The sequence below is a fragment of the Chroicocephalus ridibundus genome, chromosome 3 (genome assembly GCF_963924245.1).
Source record: "Chroicocephalus ridibundus chromosome 3, bChrRid1.1, whole genome shotgun sequence".
In the NCBI taxonomy this organism is placed as follows: Eukaryota; Metazoa; Chordata; class Aves; order Charadriiformes; family Laridae; genus Chroicocephalus; species Chroicocephalus ridibundus.
Genome location: NC_086286.1, coordinates 31,613,951 through 31,637,190, shown reverse-complemented (window position 1 = coordinate 31,637,190; position 23,240 = coordinate 31,613,951). Strand labels below are relative to the sequence as shown.

Genomic DNA, 23,240 nt, shown 5'->3' with positions numbered 1-23,240 from the left:
AGTAGAACTAGAGCACTCGAGGGTTTTTCAATTACGTGTTGTGATTTGAATTGGTGAGTTTATCATCATTACTGAATGAGTTTGAGGTGTGTGGTAGATACATGAACTGTAGTTTAAGTTACTGAAGACATGCAGTCTGTGTTATTCTTTGGGGATGGCAGTGAGAGCGGGGAGAAGACTGTATTAAATGCCGCTGAGAAGCGAGCTGCTGCTCTGTGGCTCAGTCTGTGTCAAGTTGGGTTTTTTCTGAGTCTTTTAGGCAGCTAGCTTTAGACAATGTGTGTGCACAGTCATGACTTGGGTTCATGTAATAGTTTAGTTGATGCTAAACTTCAGAATCTAGGTGTTTTTAATGAAACTGTCCGGTAGGTTTTTGTTTTGTTTATGGAAACAAAGTGTTACTTCTGGTAACACTTATTTCTCGTGTTCATTTTCTGTGTTGTAAGATTACTGCAAGGGCTGATATACAGTGCGTATTTATAATAGGGCCAGAACTGAAAAAGAATGGATGTTGCAGGTCAGGGAGGGCTGTTTTGGCGTACATGGAGATCTTTTGCTTTGTCTGTACTGTCTTACTTTTGTAAGTATTCAGTTGACTCAAAATATCTTTAAAACATGAGGCTTTAAAAAAAAATCCAAATATTCAATTAAGTCACTTGATGAGTTTTTTAGTTGTGTGGTCTTTTGATTATTTGCCATTTTATTTTTCAGCATTGTCAGTGAAGCAGGAGCATCTATCTACAGCGTCAGTCCAGAAGCATCCAAGGAAATGCCAGACTTAGACCCTAACCTGAGAAGCGCAGGTATGAAAAGTATTCCGTTTTGTCACCATTTCAACATGGAGCTTAAGTGTCAGTTCTCAGACTGTACTGTTTATAATATTCAGTATAATAATAGTTAAAAGTATAAAAAGTGAAGGTTTTGGATGTTTTGTTTCTAAACTTTAATTCTTCTATCATTTCACATTTGAAATGCTAGGTATGCAAATCAATGACATCATCTTTTACTAAGGCCTGTAATGTAAAGGTCCTTGTGGATATATTCCTTCAATAGGCTGGTACAGGAGAATTTATGGACATTAATATAACCAATGAATTGCATAAACTTTCACGTTTGAATGTGTCCGTGCCCACAAGAGCCAGACCTTCCCTCTCTTCTCTTGTTCCTTGTATGTACACAAATGTCTCTAACAATAATTAAATGTTTCAAGTGGTAGAAAAAAATGTAAGAATAGAACAGGCAGTTTAAAGGTATGCATTCATTGAGATCAGTTTGAAGTCTTCATGTAGCTGAATACAGTCCTCAAGAAATACTATTTAGTTTTAGTTATTTAAAACCTACCTACTTCAGCATAAATGTCACTGAGGTATAATACAGCCTAAGTTCTTAGAAATGTGCAAGGGTTGCCACTGTTATAATTTCAGTGTTTGGTTAAATAGTAGTCTTTAAAGATCAAATTCCTAGCAGCTTCGTTGGTGTCCAAATTCTATTCATGTATTTGGTTTATTGGAAGACAGCTGTAAGGGCGGGCCTGGGGTTATTTTGGATTACTTCATTAGTGTTTATTTAATTGGGTGTCTTTTTGTGTTTGTTTTAATTAACCCGGTTTTTATTTTCTTGGTTTACCTGTAATTTACTGTCGTACTCAATCAAATAAAACACATTTGAAAATGCAGTAACATTCTCATATAGAAATCTTTTCCAGTCAAAATGATACTATTCTTAATTTGATTGTTAGTTTAGCAGGTTACTGGCTTGGAAATCCTGAGGAAGGTGTAGAAGTAGGTCAGCAGAAAACAGTTCTGAAGCTACAGGGTATTTGGGGGGGTAAAACTTTCTAGGATTCCCCATGTTCCCCTTTCCTCTGATTTCCACAAAGGGAAAAAAGGATTTGTGTTAACTCGATGTTCCAAGTGAATCATTTTACAGGAATATTCCTTAAATGTCTATATCGGCCCTTCCCTTCGCAGGACAGACCACTAGCTTCTTTTTGTTTTACTCTTTTTCTCTCTGCCTGCAAACAGACTCCATTGTGATTATTTCTTCCCTGGGCCACGGGTTTTGAACGTGTCACGGTATGGCCAGAGCAAATATTAGGCTTGTGACCTTTCTGTATTTGTGACAGATGCCACTAACTTTCCCTTGGGACAAAGTTTGTTTTTTTTTCTTATGTTGCTGATATATTAAATGTGGGTTTAGAGTTAGAGTTGATGTAAATGAACAGAAAAACACTGAAGAGGAGGAAATCTAATTATTAACAATATGCTTTTCCAGATGTACATGACTTTCCTTTTTTCAGAAGTTAATTTTTGAAAATTTCGGACACTTCTATTTAATGTTGTGCATCAAATACAGTAAATGAAAATCAAACTTGTGATATATGACCAATATCAGTATTAATTATCTAGAGTTCCTATTTCTCCATTATTACTAGGAGTTGCTTCAGGCATAACTTAAGCGTTGCTGCATTTGGTTTGAAAAGCATAAGCAATTTTAACGTGCCGCAGCAGTACCGCAGAGTGGATAGAAACTGAAAAAGGGGTAGGCTAGAAAGTGAGAAAATAATTGCTTAGTTCCATGGATGTCAGCTGTTATGGAACTGACAACTAGAAGTATACTTATTACAACAAAATTTTTCTAAAAGTTTTTAGACTTTCTTCTTGATGTCTCTCGGTGTCAATTTGTAATTAGCTGCGCCAAAGCTGTGGACATTTTTTTTTAATGCTGAACAGAAAAATCTGACATAACATTAGAGGGAAATATTAACCGATGTTTGGGATTTTTTGCAAACTTTTTTCTTGACTAGCTTTTGCTTTTGTGCTTTTGATTTTCCTTTAATTTGCAGCAAACAGAGAAGTGACATGGTGTCAAAGCTGACTTGCTTTTTATTTTAATTGTTGTGTTACATCTTGTCAGGTTCTGTGCTTACATGATAGCATTTAGTACATTAAAAGAACCTGACAGATGCATGATGAAGTGTGACATTTATAGTTAAAATAAAAGGTACAACTGACATGAGATATCTGTGATCTTAACGCAGTTTGCCACTTTAACATTTTTCTCAACACAAACTTTATAGAGGGGTTTGCGGGTTTTTTTGAGTTACACAGGTAGGCCTCTGTCCATCAGGTACCTAAATGTAAAATATTAAATAATGCATTTTATATGAGAGCTTGTGATATCTCTTTCATATTTGCAGTGCTGTTTGGCAATTGATTATAATAAGTTTTCACTTCATATAAATAAACAGAAGACATCAATCCTGATAAAAATATTAACTTATTAATGTCCCCTGGGCTAAGTGTTGTATATAGGTAGAAAAATGGCAACCTTTAGCATTTCTTGGGGGTGCTGATTAAATATATTAGTTAAGCCAAGAACTCAAATGGTTATTTTTTTTTTTTTTTAGCCTTTGAGCTGTCTTAGAAGGTCATGGATGACATGGATTTGTACTAAATAATTGAGAAAAGTCTCATTATAAACTAATTGTGTATGAGTAAATTATAGCAGAAAGTCTTCATAGTCATCTGTACAGCACTTTACCCAATATTGCACTTGCTTGAACAATAAATGATAGTTTTTTAAACAATTTGCTGGTATCTACAGTGCAGAGAATGGAATAGGGTTTGTCTAATTTTAGAATTGTCCTCCAGAGCTGGGTGCCTTCTCTTCTGGCCTTAGGCAATATCAGCTCCTAATATCAATTTTTTTACATTGAACTAGGTTATCGAAACCGTTTATAGCACCAAATATGAATATTTCACAGAAGTACAGAAGCTTCTTTACTGCTATTCCTATTCCTATAAAATCTTGTGGAGTGGGACTCAACTAAGTAGATAGTAAAGAACTTGATGAAACCTAGTTACTTGTGTTTGAGTGGAGTGAGAAGGCATACATCCCCTGCTGACAGTCATTGTAGGATTAATGAGCAGAACAGCTATTTCTCAGCCTCACAGAATTAGGAGATAAGAGGCTTATAGGCCAGAGCAATAAAAGGATTTCCTACTTGATAGGCTGAGGAAGTTCAGCTGCAGCAGATAAGGATGGTTCTGCCTAGAGAACAAGCCACTGGAGTTCAGTAACAGGGGTGTTTGGATGAACTTGCAGTAGGGTTGTAGCCCGACAGAGGCTTTCTTGAATTCTCCTTCCCAAAAGCTGTGCCTAAGAACAGGCTGAAGATTCACGGTGGGAATTGTTGTAGGGGAGAATGGGCGCTGTAAAAAGGGTGCTTAGCAAGCTGTCGATGTTGATCATCTTTGTGAAGTTTATTAATACGTGCCCTCTCGAGGCGTTGTGACTGCCTGCTCTAGGGTTAGTGGAATGGCAATGAGGGATCTGCAAGGCTGGGTGAGTGACTGTAATTCTGTTTCTGCCCCAGCATGCGTCACCTGGCCACCCTGTTAGAGGAATCAAATGTTTAATTTGGTAGAGGTTTCATAAAGCTGTCAAATTCACATTTACTTGACTGTCCTTTTGTATTTTTTTGGTATTTTTTTTTTTTCCTGAGATACCATCAGTGTAAAACTTCATATTTAACCTTTGGTTAGCTTTTATTCATGGCAAGTGCAAGTAGGATTTTTTTCCACTGTAACTTGTCCATAAGACCTTCTGGATTGCTCTAGGTCTCTCTGGCTGAGATTTGCTTGTGCCTTTTTTACACGGAAGGCCTGATTGCAAGTTTCCCTTTGAAGTAGTTGTAAGTACTGTGCTCAGTGAACAGTTATTTTGCCTTGCAAGTTTACCAGTAATTCTCCTTGTTGTCTTTCATTATCAGAGCAGTTGAGAAGACTGTCTTGATGTGGTATCCTTTGCATGAGTTCAAAAAAAAAAAAAAAAAAAAAAGCTAAACTCAGTGGTGACAAGCGTTCCTCCCTCAAAAGGATGGACTGTGTGACAATCAATGTCGACCTGCTTTTGGTTGCTGTCACTGGGCCTGTGAACTCTGGATTTAAATGGTTTTCCAAAAGTTGGTATCTTCTTTGTTTTACCTCCATCCTGTCCTATATAGGATGGTTTTATTTTGTTGTGCAGAATCTGTATTCCTAATGAAAATGAGGTTTCTGGGATGAGATATAAAATGAGTCTGTGTAGGTGTCAGTGCGTAGACACTGCCACGCTTTCTGTTTTTTCTCTCAGCTAGCGCTTCTCCACTTCTACAGTTCCCTGTTGTTGCAAATGCTTGTTGGCTTGAACAAGCGTGGCTGTTCAAAAGGGGAAGACTGTGGAGCGACGTGTGAAGTATGTAGAAAGTGTAAGCATGTATGACTCGTGGTGAAGGAGTGACACATAGAAATATGGAATTTGTGTACTTCCTGGATACCTGGAAACTTTTTAAGGTGTGGTCAGCTAGTGGTGATTTTGTTGTTGTCCTTAATACAAGGAGGATAAAGGATGCACCAATCATTTTGCATGTGCTCACATCAGAATTTTTTTTCTTCTGCTGCCTCTCCCCTTCTTGAAGTGGATGCCATGATGAAATGAATGCTGCTTCATAACTCTAAGAACCAGAGGAAACTGCTGAATTCTGGTGAAATGGTGTCCCAATAGCAGAGAATCGTTGTGAGGCAGTAATCATGCTGGGATTTTACCCTGGTTTCAATATACGCTCAGTTATATTAAATAAGAAATGCCTTCGTTTCATTAAATTGAGAAATTACCTTTCATTTTGAGATGACTGCTCTAACAAATAAGCAATCTCTTCTTTATTTCACTATTTAAAAAGCAAATAAAAACCTAATGTACTTAATTGCATTGATTTATAAAAATGCAGACAAACCTGAATACGTAGAATTCTCTAAAGACAGGGTGAGGTGGGAAAGGGGGTTACGTCTTTTCAGACATGACGTTTGTGTAAACACTTGTTAGAGGAGATCTCACACTAAGCCTCTCTGATTTATTTCCATACCTTAATGCAATCATATGCATTTGGTTTTTAATTTGCTATTCTGTGATCAGATGCCGAAACAAGGACAACATACTTGGGCTTGTCTAATGCGGTAAATCCAAGAAATACTCATTTTTCTCTCAGACATGAAGGGCCTGGAGTCCTCTGTCAAGACCACATAGTTGTGTCACCAAATTAGGAAAGTAATAAAAGTAGATAAAATATTCCCTAAAGTTACTTTTTTTTGCAAAGATTTGGAATACTAACAGGGCCAGCATGTGTGGCACGCTGCATGCACAGGTAAGATCCAGTATAGAAACTGTGCTGCTTTTAAAGGATGATTTCTGAGGATAAAGAAGAATCTGAGAGAGCAAAAGGTCACCCGGCACAGCTTGCCTTAGCATTGTCAAATCCCATCTGCTTGTCTCCTCTCCACAGGGCAGAATACATTGGATTATTGTACACTCAAAGTTCAGCACACCACTTGCACTTTTCCTTGCAAAAGAAAGGCTTATAGGCTTTGGGGGCTTGTTAGGACTTTGAGACTGTCATTCTACAGGGTTTTATTCCCTGGGGTGCTGTTAAAGATAGAGACATACAGTTCAGAGCTGTCATACTGGCCAGCCAGTAGATGGTAGAGATTGGAAAAAATGTAATTTCTTTTGACTTTATCTTAAGGAAAGTAAAACAATTTGATGATTAGATGTGTGGGACATAGTGCCTTGATGTCTACTTGAGCTAATTTCTTTATCTTCTTAAAAGAGCACTACTCCCCCTTGGCTACTCAGGAGAGAAGGTCATTTTTCAAGAACTTTATTGGACAGAAGTCTTGCGGTTAAACCGTTCGCACTGCTTTCTAAGTGGAAGCTTCGTTCTACGGCTAATCGTAAAGGATTGGTGCAAGTTCCACAAGTTTTCAGAAGGAGTTAGAAGAAAGGAAAGTAAGCACCGAATTCTTATACAGTAAAATGTTTTCCCTTGGCTACAAAATCTTACCCATTTAGTTGGATTGTGTGCAATTACAGCAATACAAAATGAAATGGCATTCTGTCCTTCAGCTGATGTATTCTATAGGATTTAAGAATGAGTTTAATTATGTTGTTGGAAGGGAAAAGATGAGGTGGTTAGAAACAAAATGGATGGTGACCAGCAGTAAGAGGTAAAGATGACTTGTTCCTTCTTTCCCCATAGGACTCGGTTCTCACCAATGAGCAGAAGCTCATCTGAAGGTGTAGACTGAGGTTTACAGCTTGAATAGAAGTTGTAGCAAATCTGCGGAAAATCTTAAAAAAGAGTCTATAATTGCAGGTAGTGTGGAAATGATTTGGCCTCCTACAGTTGTGCGTAACCATATGTGCCTGCATAGGATTGAGAGAGAGAAAAATGGGCTTGAATTGCCCCAAACTAGTGGCATAATGCTGAAAGGGTTGTTACACAGGTGTTGGAGGTGCTTGTAGTCTTTTCTTTACTTATTGTTCTAGACAAGAATCTGATGATTTCCAGTCTGTGCAAGCTTCATGGCATGTGTGGGAGATGGTATATAATCATCAACATCTTGCTCATCGGGACTGTATTTCCTATGCAGCTGTAGAGCCTATCAGTAGGCTAGAGTAGAGGAGTTTGATCTATAATCTGCAAGATCAGGACCCACTTAGATTGCCCTAGGCTTCTGCCTTGTTACAAAATTAAAACAGATTCTTTTGAGCTAGGTGAAAACTTTTCTGTATGTTTTTGCATAAGTGTTTCCACTTTAAGAGATTTGTATATGTCTGTAGCTTTTAGCTCAGCATCATTCCCTGTGCACGTGTTGAATGCTTGCAACTGATGTGTCATCTTTGCGTACTTTGTGGAAAGATGTGGTGTTCGCCTTGCCTTCCTCTCATTTACCTATTTGCACGTCCCAGACAGGTGTGAGTACAGCAGGTGGACTTGGCCTTTTATGTACAGAGCGTCACTTGCTGCCTTCTGAACAAACTGAAAACACCCCACCAGTTCTGTCTAAAAGCAATCACCAGAAGCAAAATATTAGTCCAGGCTTTGGTAAAGCCCATTTCCCTTAGCATAAAAGAGTTAGAAAAATTATTTCCCTCCCTCTGGATGCAGCTCCGTGCATGCGTGTGTCTGTGTGTTTTCCTTAGAAGGCTTTGTTACTGCTTTGAAATGTGGAGACAGCAACAACGAGCACAGGGGTGCTCTTCAGTCTGAGGAGTTTTGGGTTGCTTTTAACATAGCAGTATACTCACCAAAGCTGCTTTTCTTATTGCAGGCGTAGGAAGGGACATTCTGGTCACTTACGAAAGGTTAATTTTTGTTGTTGATATAAATGAGTAACTCCTTTAAGTACAGAACTTCAAGTAACTTTTTTTACTTTTACTAGTAACAGTAATCAATGCCAGGGTGATGCTGTTCAAATTAGTATCAGTGGTCTGAATTTGAAAAGTGTACTGAGCAGATGGGGTGAGATTTCTCTGAATTTGTGACATCCTGTAAGACTCATTTCTGTGGCAGAAAAGTCACATGGGGCTTCAATTAAATGATTATATGCGTCCCATCTCACCTTGAATAAAAAAGGGCTATTATCTGTGATACAGAAATAACTAATACCTGAGAAAAGTGTTTTTGAGAGTGTGTTTCTAAGAAGAACTATTGACTTTAAAAGCGACATCGTAATATTCACTTGTTGAGGTTTTCTCTTTATATGTATTTCCTAATTCCCTTTTGTATTCAAGCCATCTCTTTTAAAGATTTTTGTAGTAAGTAAATAGAACATTGTCATTCATTATTTCATTAATCTTAGGCAAATAACAGATTATCAGTTTTATGGAGTTAAAAGTAAACTAAAATGTAACCTTTTTAAAACAAAAACCTGCTCACTTGCCACAGAAGAATTTTGGATGAAATGCAGCTGTTGAGCAGTTGCTTAAAATAAATTGCATACTTTAAACCCACCAAGAAGATATATGAGGATTCAAAACTGTGTCACAAATCCTGACCTACTGAGAAAGAATGCTTAATGAAAAGACTACTGTACGTTTCACTGTATCCTTTGCAAGGAGGGTGAAATTCAGGTCAACAGGATAGAAAGCTTCCAGGACTCAGGAAACCTGAACAATCGATCACTGAGTAAACATTATTGCAGGTACTTATGGAGAGTAATTGGTCTTGAACACAATAATAGGCTTTATAAAAGGATTTAAATAAGTCGTAATGTTTCCATATCTATCCTGGTATGATATATTGACAGCAATTACATATGCATTTTTGAATTAGTCTCTGATTACCTTAATATATTATTTTTTTATTTCATCGACATTGAAGTTTCAACCCGGACTTTTAAGGTGTAAAGGTTAGTTTAAAATGGGAGGGGGGATGACTTACTTGGATGTTATAGTAGCATGTCTCAGCAAGAACAAAACACTGAGGTTTTGTAATAAAAATACAGAATGTTCTCATTTATGACAAAATTGAGGTTGAACTAGTCATAGCCTAATGGCTTGTGGTTGCCATATATTTATTTGCAAAACACTTGTAAAACTACCCACTGCCTTCACATCTGGAAGCTTCACATTGTTTCAAAACAAAAACAAATGCTCCCACTCATATGAGGTAGCTAAACTGTCACAGTTATTGACTGGGATGTGTTTCTAACTTTATATAAAGACCCATGTGTTTAAAGGAAGGAATTGGGAATCTTGGACTCTGGGCCAGAAATGTTTTTCTACTTGGAGTGGCAAGCAATGTTTGAATGCCACTGTAACCGAAAGAAACTGATTTTTGTTTTTATTTATTTTCTTCTTCCACCCATAATCATGCCTGGCACTCTCACTGCATTTAGCAGAACTTTGTGTGTGCATTTTCACTCTTCCCCTACCTACAGCCATTACGCTTTTGCTTTCTGGTGGGGCTCTTATGTAGAGCAATGCAAAAGGAGAGCATTTTAATATTCAGTTGTCTGACCATGTAAGCTGGCCTCAAAGCAGACACAATACTTGAAACTATTTATAATAAATTCTGTTATGTAGTTGACAAGATTTCTAGCTGCTTTTACACCCTAAATATTGTGCACATCTGATTTGGGCCATAATGACTGCTTTAGATCTATTCCATTACTGAAGGGAGGCAGGTAGCCCAATTAAGAAGTTTGCACTAATTCTGGGGTTTTTTCAGGCTGGCGGCTGACACAGTCCCTGTATAGATACCATCTAGATAAATAGTTGGAAGCTTGCTGTATTGTTGTTGCCCCTCATTGTTGAGAGTGGGTACTTTTTTCCATCTTTAGTCTTAAAAGATTTAGCCTGAAAATTATGATCAGAATTCCAGAGTGGAAACTCTCTTCTTTTTAATTCCAGTGAAAAATTATATCACTTGCTGTAGTCAGTACTAGTAAAAACAAAGTTACATGACGTGTATGTGTGAGGAAAATAGTCTTAATTTTGTCAGTTTGGAATTAAGAGAGATTTGATCTTTTTAAGACAGGAGTAGCCAGATGATTATGTTTGACAGTTCATGAGGGCACATCTCCTCATTAGCCATTAGGAAACAAAACATTTTAATATCATTCCTTATTTTCTGTGACGATCAGAGACTGAGGCCGACAGGAGTCGTGCGAGCAGCTCTTGCGGAGGCTTTTCGCTCACCGCTCTGTCATTGCACTTCATTGCTAACAGGCAAAAATACTTGACTATCTGGTGGCTTTGTCATGTCAAACAACCAAAGTATGGAGTGAATCGAAACCACCAAACAGTTAAATTACCTTTCTTACAACATGGCAGAGCACGTCCTAATGACAAGACAGGGTTTCAATAAATACGCTTTCTGTAACCATGTTTATTTCTCATTGCATTTGGAGGTGAAGTTCGTCTACACTAAAGTCAGAGGACCACCTAGGCCATCCTCTCCCCCCAGGCTTTAAAATTTTACATGGATTTACTGCATGGCAGCACAATATGTTACTGTCATTCCAAGTATTGCATTAATGTTTTCTTCTTAATTGACATCTTGAAGTTTTGCATCTATAGGGTGTGCAATTCTTGTGGTGATTTTTCTAATAGAGGGCCATGCCATCCTGATCTTAATACTCTGATTAATATTAAATAGGTTGGTTTTCACATTTTACTTAGACTAGCATATTTTAAGAATTACACCTCAAACATTTCATGTTTGGCCCTGCTGATTACTTTTGCGAAATCTGATTTTCTGCTTTTGCCCTGCATGCCATCATATAATTTCTTTTCTATTTGCTTAAGTAGAAGTGAAGCATACCTTAATAACTGTAGAAGTGAGACTGCAGTATCCGTTTCATTGTCAGCCTTCTAAAAAGGCATGGTTTCTTAGCCATTCCTGAAATGTACTTCAAGCATATAAATGAATAGTTTTAGGCAATACCTGTACTAGTGTAAAATAGTTTAATATAAAAAAGCAACTTTTGAAATGTATTGATCTAATTTTTAAGGGGGAAATGTAAGACCATCGGGTTTTACTGTTTCTGTCTGGTCCATGATAGCAGACCTTACACTTCTGCAGAGCCCTCGTGATTTCAGTAAGATTCTGCTTTATCGTAGGAGTCCAGCCACCTGGATCAAATCACCAGAGCGAAGCCTCATTGCCCCCTGAAAAGGTCTATCTATTGCAGCATGCTAGTACTGTAACAAAGAAAAAGTGGTTTTGCCTGTACAAGAGACAGTAGGTGCTCATCTTGACTGAATTTGTGCCTAGAGAGAATGTGGACAACTCTTACCTTTTCCCTATTGTGTTCTCTTTTATTTTGAATTTGAAAAGTTCTGGAGTAAAACTGTGGCTTTAGTGGAATTCTGCAGGTCAGCTGTCCTGCTGGTATTGGCCATAGGAGCTGCATCCCTTAAGTCGTATAACTGTTATTTCATCTTTGCACTTCAATATTGTAACTATTAGGCCTGATCCAGGAAAGCACTTAAATGTCTATGTAACTTTATGCACGTGAATAATTTTGCTGGTTCTGGTGGGAATACTGACATGCATCTGTGCTGAAGTGCTTTGCTGGATCAGGTCCTGCACCTCTGCTGGAAGCCTCCTGGGGATATGACAGCATTGTCAACCTACCTATTATGACCAGAAGAGTCTAAATTTTACTTAATTGGAGGATCCCGTGAGAAGGTTATGCTTGGAAAATTCCTGCATCAACCTATCCATGTAGTTGTCTATTTTTAAAAGATGTAATGAAAGGAGATGTGGACAGTGAGAGATATTTGCTCTCAGCTTATCTAAAATGTAACTTGAAACATTTGACAAAACATGTGTTTTGCAAGTAGGTGGAACTAAAAGAAAATTCTCTAAAACATTGTACAGCTATTAAACAAACTGAGTTTAAGAAAGCTTGCTGAAAGACAAGTATAATACCTATACATAGACATAAAAGACACAAACGCATTCAGAAGAATGCATATAGTTTGAAATGTTTCCTTGTTTGGATCAATACTTTCATTGGTGTTTTCTTCCACTTTTGTTAGGTGACTGGTGATACGTACCATGAGTGCTTCAAAGTAATTAATATGAATGATTGTTATACGCAAGCATTTCTGTAGTAAGCTATACTTGTGTATATTGTGTAAGCAATAACCGGTGTACTTACACTGCTTAACCTTCTTTTTTTTTCTTTTTTCTTTTTTTTTTTTTGTTTTGATAAGGAGGTGTATGTGATGGCCTTTGAATTCAGAATTTCTCAATCAGAGAGGCAGGCATATCAGGTGTCAGCAGCACAGTGCTGTCTGAGTCTAGCTAGCAAACTGCCATTGTCAGCGTGTGTTAAAATGGGTAATAAAGGATATGAAAAGTCTTGCATGACCGAGCAGTGAACTTCACGTTAACTGTGCATTTAGCAGTGCAGAACTTCAAAAGTGAAATCTCTAATGCTGTATTTAATCGATAAACTTTGCATGTGTGGTTTGAGAAGCCTGCGTTGTTAATAAATGTTATCTCTATGTATTGGTTTGGCTTCAAGTATCAATGTTCAGTCAAGTCCTTTTCTGTAATGGTATGAAGTCTTTAATGCCCTGCAGTAGTGGTTGTTGTTTAAATTGGGGCTGCAAAGATGATTAATGGACTGGAGCACCTTTCATACATGGAGAAACCAAGAGAACTGGGACTGTTCAGTGTGGAGAAGAGGAGGCTTGGGAGGGGTCTTATGGATGTGTATAAATGCCTGATGAGAGGGAATGAAGAAGAGAACACCAGACTCTTCTCAATAGTGCCTACTATCAGGATAAGAGGAAATAGGCACATATTGAAACCCCAGAAGCTCCATCTGAACACAGGAAAACACTTAATTACAGTCAGGGTGGTCAAACTCTGGAGTGGATTGCCCAGACAGGTTGTGGAGCCTCCATCCATGGGCATATTCAAAACCCAACCGGATGTGATCCTGGGCAACCTGCTGTAGCTCACCCAGCTTCAGCAGGAGAGTTGGACAAGATGATGTCTGTCCTCAAATGGTCTGTCCAGCCTAAACAATTCTGTGATTCTGTAAAGGTGTTTATATTTTATTTTTTTATATATATATATTTTTATATATATATGTATCATATGTATATGATGATAATAATAATGCTCTTGATTTTATTCATGGGTGTGTGTATAAAATCAGCTGTTGCCCATTGTAGATAGTTCCAGTTTTCCTATTTAAACATCATGTACGTATGTATTGTTGAGCAAACCACCATGCATATACACGTTTACTCCTGACTCTTGTCTATTCCTCCTCTGACCCTCTCTTGTTTTTCTTAAAAATTAATTTAAATTAAATTTTAAGAAGTGTATCTTGGAATGACTAATGCTGGCTGTGGGGGTGCTTCTAGAGATAGGTTATAAAAGATCACTTCTTTCTTGTCCCACCCCATTTCTCTCATTCTTGCACAAATGCACGTGGTAGGAAAAGCAGCCTTAGCAACAAGGTTTGACCTTGGGTTTTTGTTGCTTTGAGGTTTGTTTTGGTGATTTTGGGGGTTTTTTTGGTTGCTTTGGGTTTTTTTTGTTGTTTTGGGGTTTTTTTTGGAAAGACCTTTGATGCTTTTCTAGAAAGACCTTTGCAGTACTTCCCAAATACTCCTGTTCTTCAGCAGTGTTTAATTCACTACGTAGAATGCATGTTCTAAGAGCTGCTAAACTAGCCAGCCTGTCCTTCCTTTACTCAGGAGAAAAAAAGTTTATAAATGTAATACTGGTAGAGTGGAACTCTTCTAGTTCAGTGTATATGGGAGGGAGCACAGTTGCAAATACTGAATGAAACTCACTGTCTGCACAATTAGACCAAGCTTGAGAATTTACAAATTGACATTTTTCAAATAAGTATTCATTCTGAGATTTGAGTAAGTAAAGGATTTATTAATAAATATAGGCTTCAAAAATGCAGTCTTCGTTCAACATCTGGATTTAGAAGATCAAAGGTTCTTCCATCGTACTCTTAATAGCACCAGTAATGTTGGAAATTGCTTTGGTTTTTTTGAAATGTGGTTATAACAATGACAGATCACAAATGGATGTGTTTTGGTATGCAGTTTAGACTAGTAAAGTCAAAGAACCATTTTCAAAGTGAACATTGAATTTTATGGTTTAATTATATAAATATATAATACATAAGTATATAAGATATACCTTAGGACACTCTATATTAGATAAATAGGCCTGTGAACAGTTTACTCCATTCTTTTTTAAATGTTAATAAGTTTCTTCGTATTTGTGATTTAAGCTTAAAGGATATTTCAGAGTTCAATTTTAAATGTTACATGTGCATTTTAGTATGGATACAGGGGAAAAATCTAGTGTACACAGTTCTATTTGTTAACTCTGTGGCCTGAAAATGCTTTTTTAATGTCATGATTTGAAATCTCCTTAGGTCTTTACTTGAATTACTCAATTAAAAAGTTTGATTAATGTACATTTCGTGTCCTGTGTCTAACAGTGAAAAAGGATTCTGCTATATTATTGATTATTTTCAGGTTTAAAAAAAGAGATTAAATATGTAAAAGATTTTAAAAAAAATAATAGCAAAAACAATTACACGATTCTGATTTTGAGATAAAATCCACAGTTGTTCTCTAATTCTATTTTTCAGTTTCCATAGCTAGACGCGTCCAAGACCCATTAGCTGAGCTAGTGAAAATTGAGCCCAAACACATAGGAGTTGGAATGTATCAGGTAAGATAATACGTATCATTTAATCTAAGTAATCTATCATGATATAGAGCAACACCAAAATGCTGCTTTAGAATTGTCAACTAGTTATGTCTCCTTTAAAAGACATTTGTCGAGTTGATAGAATGGTAGTAAATACTTAGACGTCATAGACTGCCTCTTTTTTTTTTTTAATCTCTACTTTTAATGATTGTGATTGAGACTCTGAAATGGCTGTAGCTACATTTATAGTCTATTAAAAACATAAAATCAGGTAACGTGATCTGTAAAGCTTTCTCTTCTTTTGTATTGTTACAGCAATAGGATTTTAGCTCTTTGTGTAAAATACAATGAGATATTGATCCTCCATTTAGAAGCCATTAATTTGTACTATTACATGCATTCCTTCTTAGAAGTTTGTAATAAAAGCATTTGTTTTAAAGTTTTCGCATTTACTAAAGCTGAATTGGAAAATGTTTGACAATTCTTATTTTTATACATTTTTGTAGGTTATTTCTGAGAAGTAACTTTTACCTTCTAAGTGTCTTTACAAAGTGAATGGTAGTGAGAAGTGGTACATAAGTTATTGTCATTTTATAGCATATTGGCATCCATTCAGGAAAGCATTTATGCATGTGCTTAAGTCCCACCAAATAGAGAAGTAAAAAAAAAAAAAAAAAAAAAAAAAAAAAAAAAAAAGAAAATTCAGCATGTGCTTTTCTTTATATTTTTTGAAACTATAGAATGTGAGACGATTTTGAAAGGCTGGAACAGAAGTCAGAACAGAAAGCACAAAACTGTCTGGATCTGTGCTTTCAGGTTAGCACATGAGAGTTAAACAGATAGAATGCAATTAGCAGTCTACGATCCTTTACCGCCACCGCTGAAGGTGGTGTGACAAAGAACAAGGCTATGAAAAATTTCGAAGTGTATCCTGTTTTGCTTTAGAGAACTGGGGTCAACACTTTGGTTGGTTAAGGTCTCAGTACGGCTTTTGCAAGCCCTACTTGTATTGCCACAGACTGTAAAATGTACTTGTGTTGCTTGCTAACTGCAAAACTTATCAGTAAAACTAACTTTTATAATTAATCTTTCAGTATGAACTATATCATAGTTTTTGAGGAAAATTAGATTGAAGGGCTGAAATACTGTCCATTTCTTTAATGTATATATCCAGATATCAGTAAAAATGTGCTTTAGTGATGACAGCTATAAATCAGGGGGTGGTCATCTGACAAAAAGAGGATCTTCGATCTGAAGCATATTTGGCTTCCTTACTTATGGAGACGCACTGCTTGTATTTATAACACTAGCAGCAATAAAAAGAATAATGAAAAGTGGCACAGATTTTTGTTGGTCCTTGGTATAATGGAAAGAAGTATTTAACAAAAAAAAATAATCTATGTCAGCACTTAAAGAAAAGTTGGTTGCTTTTTTAAAAAAAAATTTAAAAAATCAATTCCAAAATGGAATATTTTACTATTTGAAGTATACTGCAAATCTGTAAGCATTTGGAACTTGCATCGCTGGTGGCCAGAAGGTTTTCATTTAGAAGCACACTATCTGCTGTGGCCCATGTGCACATTGTACAAGCACCCATCTAAAGCAAAAAGGCATGGAGTTGGTGGTGGTTGTATGGTTTCTGGAGCATGATATTATCAAATGAATGTTGCAATGACCATATTGCAGCAGTTCACTACTGCCTCAGTGCCTGAAGCTGGTGTCAGTTACTTTGCACTGAAGCAGTGCAGGGCAAGTACCACGTTCTTGGCACTTTCAGGGAAGCTTCTTGATCCACTAGACCCACTTTTACAAGTAAACACCCAACTGCATTATTTATTCCCGTCCAAACTGGTTAGATTAAAAGTTTCAGAGAAATAATTCCTAAAAGCCTGGTAAAGGTAGACCTCACAAATTGTTCTTTACCAGCTATCTGCACTTTTAAGTCTCATCATCATTTAGATAAGTCCTCTGGGATAGATAGGCCTCCTGTCGGAATTCTTAATGATCACCACAGAAGCTATAAGGTGCGCATTCAAAGATATAGAAATTTCTGAGGTACTAGAGCTTTACGTGACAGTATAGAAAGCAAATTTGCACTCTTGAAAGCAAAGTCAGAAGCTTTGCCACGCTTTGGGCATGAGAGCTCTCTCGTGGCAGGGGAGGGGAAGGGAGGAGAGGAACTAAGCTCTAATGAGTGCTTGTCCTTCAGAGAGAGGCGTCACTTGCTGGCATCTCAGAGGGCAGGCACGGGAAAAGCTGGTGTGTCATACAAGGAATCCCAGAGTAATAGCTGATATAATACCTCGGAAAAAGCATGTATCTGGTACAGAATTTTATATTATCCAAGTCAATTTGAAAAGTTTTGCTATACTTTAATTTATAACCTAATTGCTAGCTGTAGCTTTTTATTAATTTCTGGGATGAAATATGCAACATGCAGTCGAGATCAAAAACGTAACAAGTTTTTCGCAGAGGAAGCTACTTTCTTAGCCCACTGTAACAGTAAACCTAGCATTTAGGTATGACCTCTCCTTTCTTAAACACCTTGAAATTGATATTTAGGAATCTGAAAAATCCAGGTTATGGCATTCTTATCCTGAAGGACAGACAGCGATTAGTCCTGTGCTTGGCTTCTGTCTCCTTAGGCAGAGGCATGCTGAGGCTGTGTGCTGCTGCCCATGGCTGTGGAAGCCGTATAGCACAAGGTATGTGGTGGTTTCTTGAGGGATGGTTGTGCGCTCACTGTGTATTAGTGATCAAAGGTACCTGAAGGAGTGGTTCTGCCTCTTCTGTTCCTCCTGCCCAAGTGCCCCGATCCTTTTTCAGTGCTAGTAATGGCTGCGTGGTGTCCTGGGTTGGCATAAGAGAGGGGCAGCAATGCATAGCTTGGAGAAGGAGTCCAGCTGGGGCTACTGCTTTCACAGCAACCTGAATTTTGATCGACTTGGGACATGGCCTCTCCATCAGTTTAAGACAGCCAGAGGTCCCAAACTACTCTACTTGAAAGGCAATGGCAGAGACGTTAATTTCTCTGTCGTTTCTGGGTGTTTTTTCTCAGAGGTTGAAGTGAGAGACTGGTGAAGCAGAACCTGCCTGACGCAGGCTGTAGGTTTTGTAATGGTCCTGTGGCACAGGAACACTGTATGTTCAGCTGAGTGACCCCTGCCTTGGGCAGAAGCTGCTGTTGCTGTCAGCAGTGACAATATTGCTTTAGGAAAGTGAGGCGGTCGCCTGTTAAGTCCGCTGCTCGCCATATGAGCTTTCTCAAAGACAGTGGAGTGTGTGTCCCCCTTCCAAGAGCATTGTGCGAAGGGGCTGGGTCTGCTGTAGTCACTGCTCCCATGGGATTTTGGATCCCTCCCACCTGGTCGTTTGGTACTTCATGTGCATGTTTATGAGAATACTGGGTCTTTCTGGTTTTTTTTCTAGTGCAAGTTTTCCACGCAAATCTACTCATGTGGGTATGGATACTTTGGATATGGAACTAAAAGTTTTCAGGTAGCAGATCTCTGGAGGTTGAGTCCCATCAGTTGGGATTGTGTGTTTACTTATTTTAGATGACAAAAAAATTTGGAACTTGTACTTGACTACCTGTTTTTATTCTCATTTCAAGTTATGATTCTGAGTTTATGGGCTACAAAGAAAATCAAGTTTGTCAGAGAAAAATAATCAGGCCCCAAATCTAACAGATATTTCCTTAAACAAAGAGAAGCACAACCTGATTTATTAGGGCCTCTCTCAGACCAAAATTCCAGTTGCCTAAAGGTCCTTGTCGTCTTTCATCTTTATCTCATTAGGAAAATTGTTCTTTCCTTCCAGACAGGAACCTAGCCGAAATTAATTTATCACCTTCAGGCCATATTACTATGATTTCTTCTGTAGTTGAACATGAAGATGATGCCCAGACTCTGCCTGATACAGAATATGTTTGCCCTTGCCACCTCCCCATGCCAGTTCAAAGCTAAATTCCTATCGGGGAAGAAGCAGTTAGCGACTCAAGACTTTATTATGTTGCAAACTGAATTCTGGCTGATGAATTACCACTACAGTTGTAATGATCTTGGAAGATGTAGATAAGAGCTGAGAACAAAGTTGCTTCACAAAGACTGTGGTTAGGGAATTGAATTCCAGAACAAAGAAACTGAATAAAAAGTAAGAGAGATGCCTAAGGAAGAGAAAAAAATTCCTTCCTCTCAAATAGAAACCAAACTTTTCATAAGAGAATAAAACAGCACTACCATAAATTTTCTGCCCACCAGTTCCCATCAAAGACAAATAGCCTCAAGTAAAGGGGGAATTAGATTAATAATAGACTTTTAAAAAGTCAAAACCTGAATCACTATTACAAGGCAGAGAAAGGAGAAATAATGTGAATGGACTATGTTAAGTTTGGTTGGTCTTTTCCTGTTCGTTTAATGTGCAAAATTCCTGGATGCTAACAAAATACTAACCTCTAGGGAAAGAGCTAGGTGGAGCTCAAACTCACCTGTAGCTTAAGAACAAAATATGTGGTGTATGTTGAAGGATGAGAATTTTTGACGAGTCATGTATAATATTAAAAAATGCGCACCGTGTCTGATCTTGAAAAAACAACATCCTATTTGGTCTTTATGATTTTTGTAACGCAAAAATCTTTGTGATACGTTTTTGTATGTGGTAACATCTTCACTGTTTAACACACTTGGAAAATTAACATCCCAAAAGTATGTAAGAGGTAATATCTGTAGTTCTGTAACCTCTGAAGTGGGAGGATACTTGATTCCAGATGTAGCTGGAACATTTTGTGTCATATAAATAAAATTAGTTAACAGTACTTGTAAGTAGCAATTCTTTCAGGGAAGAAAAATGATTGAGTTAATTATTGGTTTATATTCTATTTAATGCTGGAAAGTCCTGATCAAAGGAGAGTTTCTTAAAGCCTAATCAGAATGCCTAATAATAATTAAAATTGGAAATGCCTTTTCTGTCCCTCTTGTCCTTTTTCCTCCCTGTGCTCCTCTCGTTATTGAAGTGCTTTCACTTTTGCATTTGATTATTACCTGTAGGACATCTTATTATTTCAGTTGCAGTTTGATAGGCCTTTTGGGCTTGGGTTTTTCCCCCCAAAAGATGGGTATATTTTATTAAATGACGATGCAACTTTAGAGAACACTTTTAATCAGATACGCTTCCTCTTTAATAGGAGTGGTTCTGTCATAATTATGCTATTGTGGATACAAATCAGTCTACAGCCAGCTAGTTAACAGCAAGACATCTCACTGAAGTTGTATCCCAGTTCCTGTTGGAAAGGAGGGAGGCTTTTTTTCTCTCTTGTCAGTGGTGGAAGGATGCTACAGGTCTCTCCTGCATGTTGCTGAAACTGCGTGTAGCCCTTTTAGTTTGTTGAATTCTTTCATCTTCCTCCCTCAAAAGATGTGCGTGGCATCACCGCTGTCATGTCTTTCTAGACCTCCAGTAGGTGCCTGTAGTGACAGGATGGGTAGTGGGAAAGTGTGGTGTTAACCTAATTTTTGACAGTAGTGTAATTTCAAATCTTGGTACTTTTCTGCACCCCCATCATGAAAATTACTTGCCTGAGTGCAAGAATAAGATCAGATACAGTTGGCTCAGCCCAGTACAACTGTGGGCTGAACAAGCCTGTGCGTTATTTCCACTTATTGTCTTTCCCCCAAGAAGGGTGGCTTGTCCCTTGCACTGCAGGTGTTTGTCAGTCTGTTCTTACAAAACCATAGCAAAGATAACTTGGTAGCTTTATTTGGTAAGCCATTCTGAGACTTAGCAAACTTCAGGTGTATTTCCTTACTATCTAAACCAATATTTTGGGTGAACTAAATGTTGCATTGGAAACTTGAAAATTAGTGTTTAGATAGGAAGCTGCTGACAACAAGAAAGCTGTGATTGCAAAGAAGAGTTGTCATAACCTGAACATTGGCCGTGGGAAAGAATCAGTGTGTGGTTTAGGAAAATCTTTGTCTTTGTTTTTAGTGGTATCTGATTTTGGTTATATATTCTTCACGTAGTATGCTTTTATTTAATAACATGGAGCAAAGTACTGGAGCTGGCTGATTTTTTTCAGTCAGAAACTTATATTTTTTCACCGAGTACTTAAGAACTGTATTTCACTTCTTGATTTATTTTTTGGTTAATTGGCCCATAGGGTATATGAGTAGTTAGGTGTGTTAGTTGGATAGCATAGGAGAATCACTCATGTATGATGTGAGAATATGATGACATACAGTGTGCAAGAGTGTCTCTTTTAAATCTCTGAGGTGTAATTGTCAGAACAACTTCAAACTTGAGCTTGCTTTATTAAGCTTATTAAAACAAACTTCTGTGGGTTTGCAACTTACGTTGTTCTGATTAAGAAAATGGGATGTCTTATTAGGTGCGCAGTGCTTTATATTGTGTGATTCCTGTAGCTCCTGTGGAAACTCGGTTCAGCAGGAATGTTGTTTGCTGGTCAGAACTGTAGGTTGCAGGTTTCAACACCCAGTTGAACAGCCTATCTACAAAGTGCTGCAGCATTCCTTCTGGATTACTACACTGAATTTACACATACAGTTAGGCATAGAATGAATCTCCTATGATAGAATTGCAGTTTTGTGAGCTTGCTTATGGTTTTCTGTACTTTAGTTGAAATGGTTGTGTAAACACTACGTTAAACACCTCTGCTTAAACACTGTCAAAGGATACCAGTGCTCACGTTGGTGTATCTCACAGTAATCTGACCACTTATTAATTAAGGTATATCATTCCTTTTTGGCAGTATATGAGAGTGGTTTAATTACAGGTGTAACTTAAGTTGAAAAAAATATAATATGAAATATGCTGGTGGACTGGAGTCTGGCTGAAATTGTGGGGTATCATGAGAGAAACCTGGCTATTCTGATATTAAAGGAATTCCTAAACAACATAGACTAAAGGATATGCTGCCACTGTTGTAAACAGTAATAATAAAAAAATTATGATAGTAATAGGACCAATTCTGGGCTGTATTTGTATTTGTCTCTGAATGAACTCACCGGGACTTGAAAGACAGGGACATGTGGGATAGTATTTTACAGAGCTCTTAGCTCTGCACCTCAGTAAAGGAAACTTAAACCTCTCCTGTGAGTGTATAGGATCCTGCAAAGAGACTATTGTTGCATATTTTTTTTTATTGCAGCATATTGTAAGGAAATGCTTGCTTTGAAATGTGTGGAAAAGGAAGAGGAGTCCTCAAAGTTTTAAGGTGTACAAAAACTTCGAGGGATGGGGCGTGATGGCTTTACCTATAAAATACTTTTAAAGGCAGGCAAAAAAAAAAAAAAAAAGGGTCTTGTCAGTAGGGGAAAGGTGTATTTGAAAAAAAGAAAGTGGATAGGCAGGCTGGTGAATACATTTATGCTTACTGCAGGATTTCTATCACCTAGCAATTTACGGAATCCTTATTTGTCATGTAAGGATGACATGACTACCATGTAGTAGTGGTAAAACATTAGCTCTGTGAGGAAACCAAGCAAAAATCATATGTGTTTTTACCCAACACCATTTTTAGGGTAAATGATGTGCTTTTTCATGTTCAAAAGTAAAGCTCTGTGAACCAAGCTGTCTGACATCCAGCTTTGTCAGGAAGGGCTGATCGCCCTGTAATGTTTTCTGGGTGCTTCCCCACCCCAGGGAAGTAAGTGTGCAAAACTAAAGATTCCTTTCCCAATAAGTTACACCTCTGGCAAGTCTGTGTAATCGACTCTTCAGCAGCAGTTTTGCTGGCTGCGAGGGATGGTTTATATATCCTGTAACTTGGCAGCGTCTCTCTGGTTGTGTCTACCTATTCGCTGGCTGGCAAAGAGAAATCAACTGTCCATCAGCAAAGAGAAATACACTTTTGGTGGTCTATTATGGCCGGTTATAATGAAACAAAGGAGATAGCAGTTGTGTTGTTAATGATTTTTGATAGATATTAGCTAGTACACTGCCTGTGTTTACTGGCATCTCCAAGAAAACGTGCCAGCTCACTGAGGTGTGATGCTGCCCCTTTAAGGAAATGAAGGGAAAATGTGTGCATGTGTATTTGCAAAGATCCCAGCGGGTATCCCCGCATCTGCACATGTCACTCACCAGGCTGCCCATGGACTGCACCTCTTTCCGCTGCTGTCACCAAAAATGCACTCTAGGCAGCATTTGAACACTTGTCAGAGAAGTGCCTTTGTAAGCAACCTGAACTGCA

General features: G+C 37.9%; 1 protein-coding gene across 5 annotated transcripts in view; it reads left to right on the top strand.

Annotated features, from left to right (window-relative positions):
* The window catches only part of SRBD1 (S1 RNA binding domain 1), a 132,741-nt gene that overhangs the window by 63,963 nt on the left and 45,538 nt on the right, over positions 1 to 23,240 (top strand). For all 5 annotated transcript variants that reach the window (XM_063328628.1, XM_063328629.1, XM_063328630.1 and 2 more), the window contains 2 exons: positions 712 to 803; positions 14,970 to 15,052. In XM_063328628.1, the coding sequence (XP_063184698.1) occupies positions 712 to 803; positions 14,970 to 15,052 (175 nt within the window). The remainder of the gene's footprint in view (positions 1 to 711; positions 804 to 14,969; positions 15,053 to 23,240) is intronic.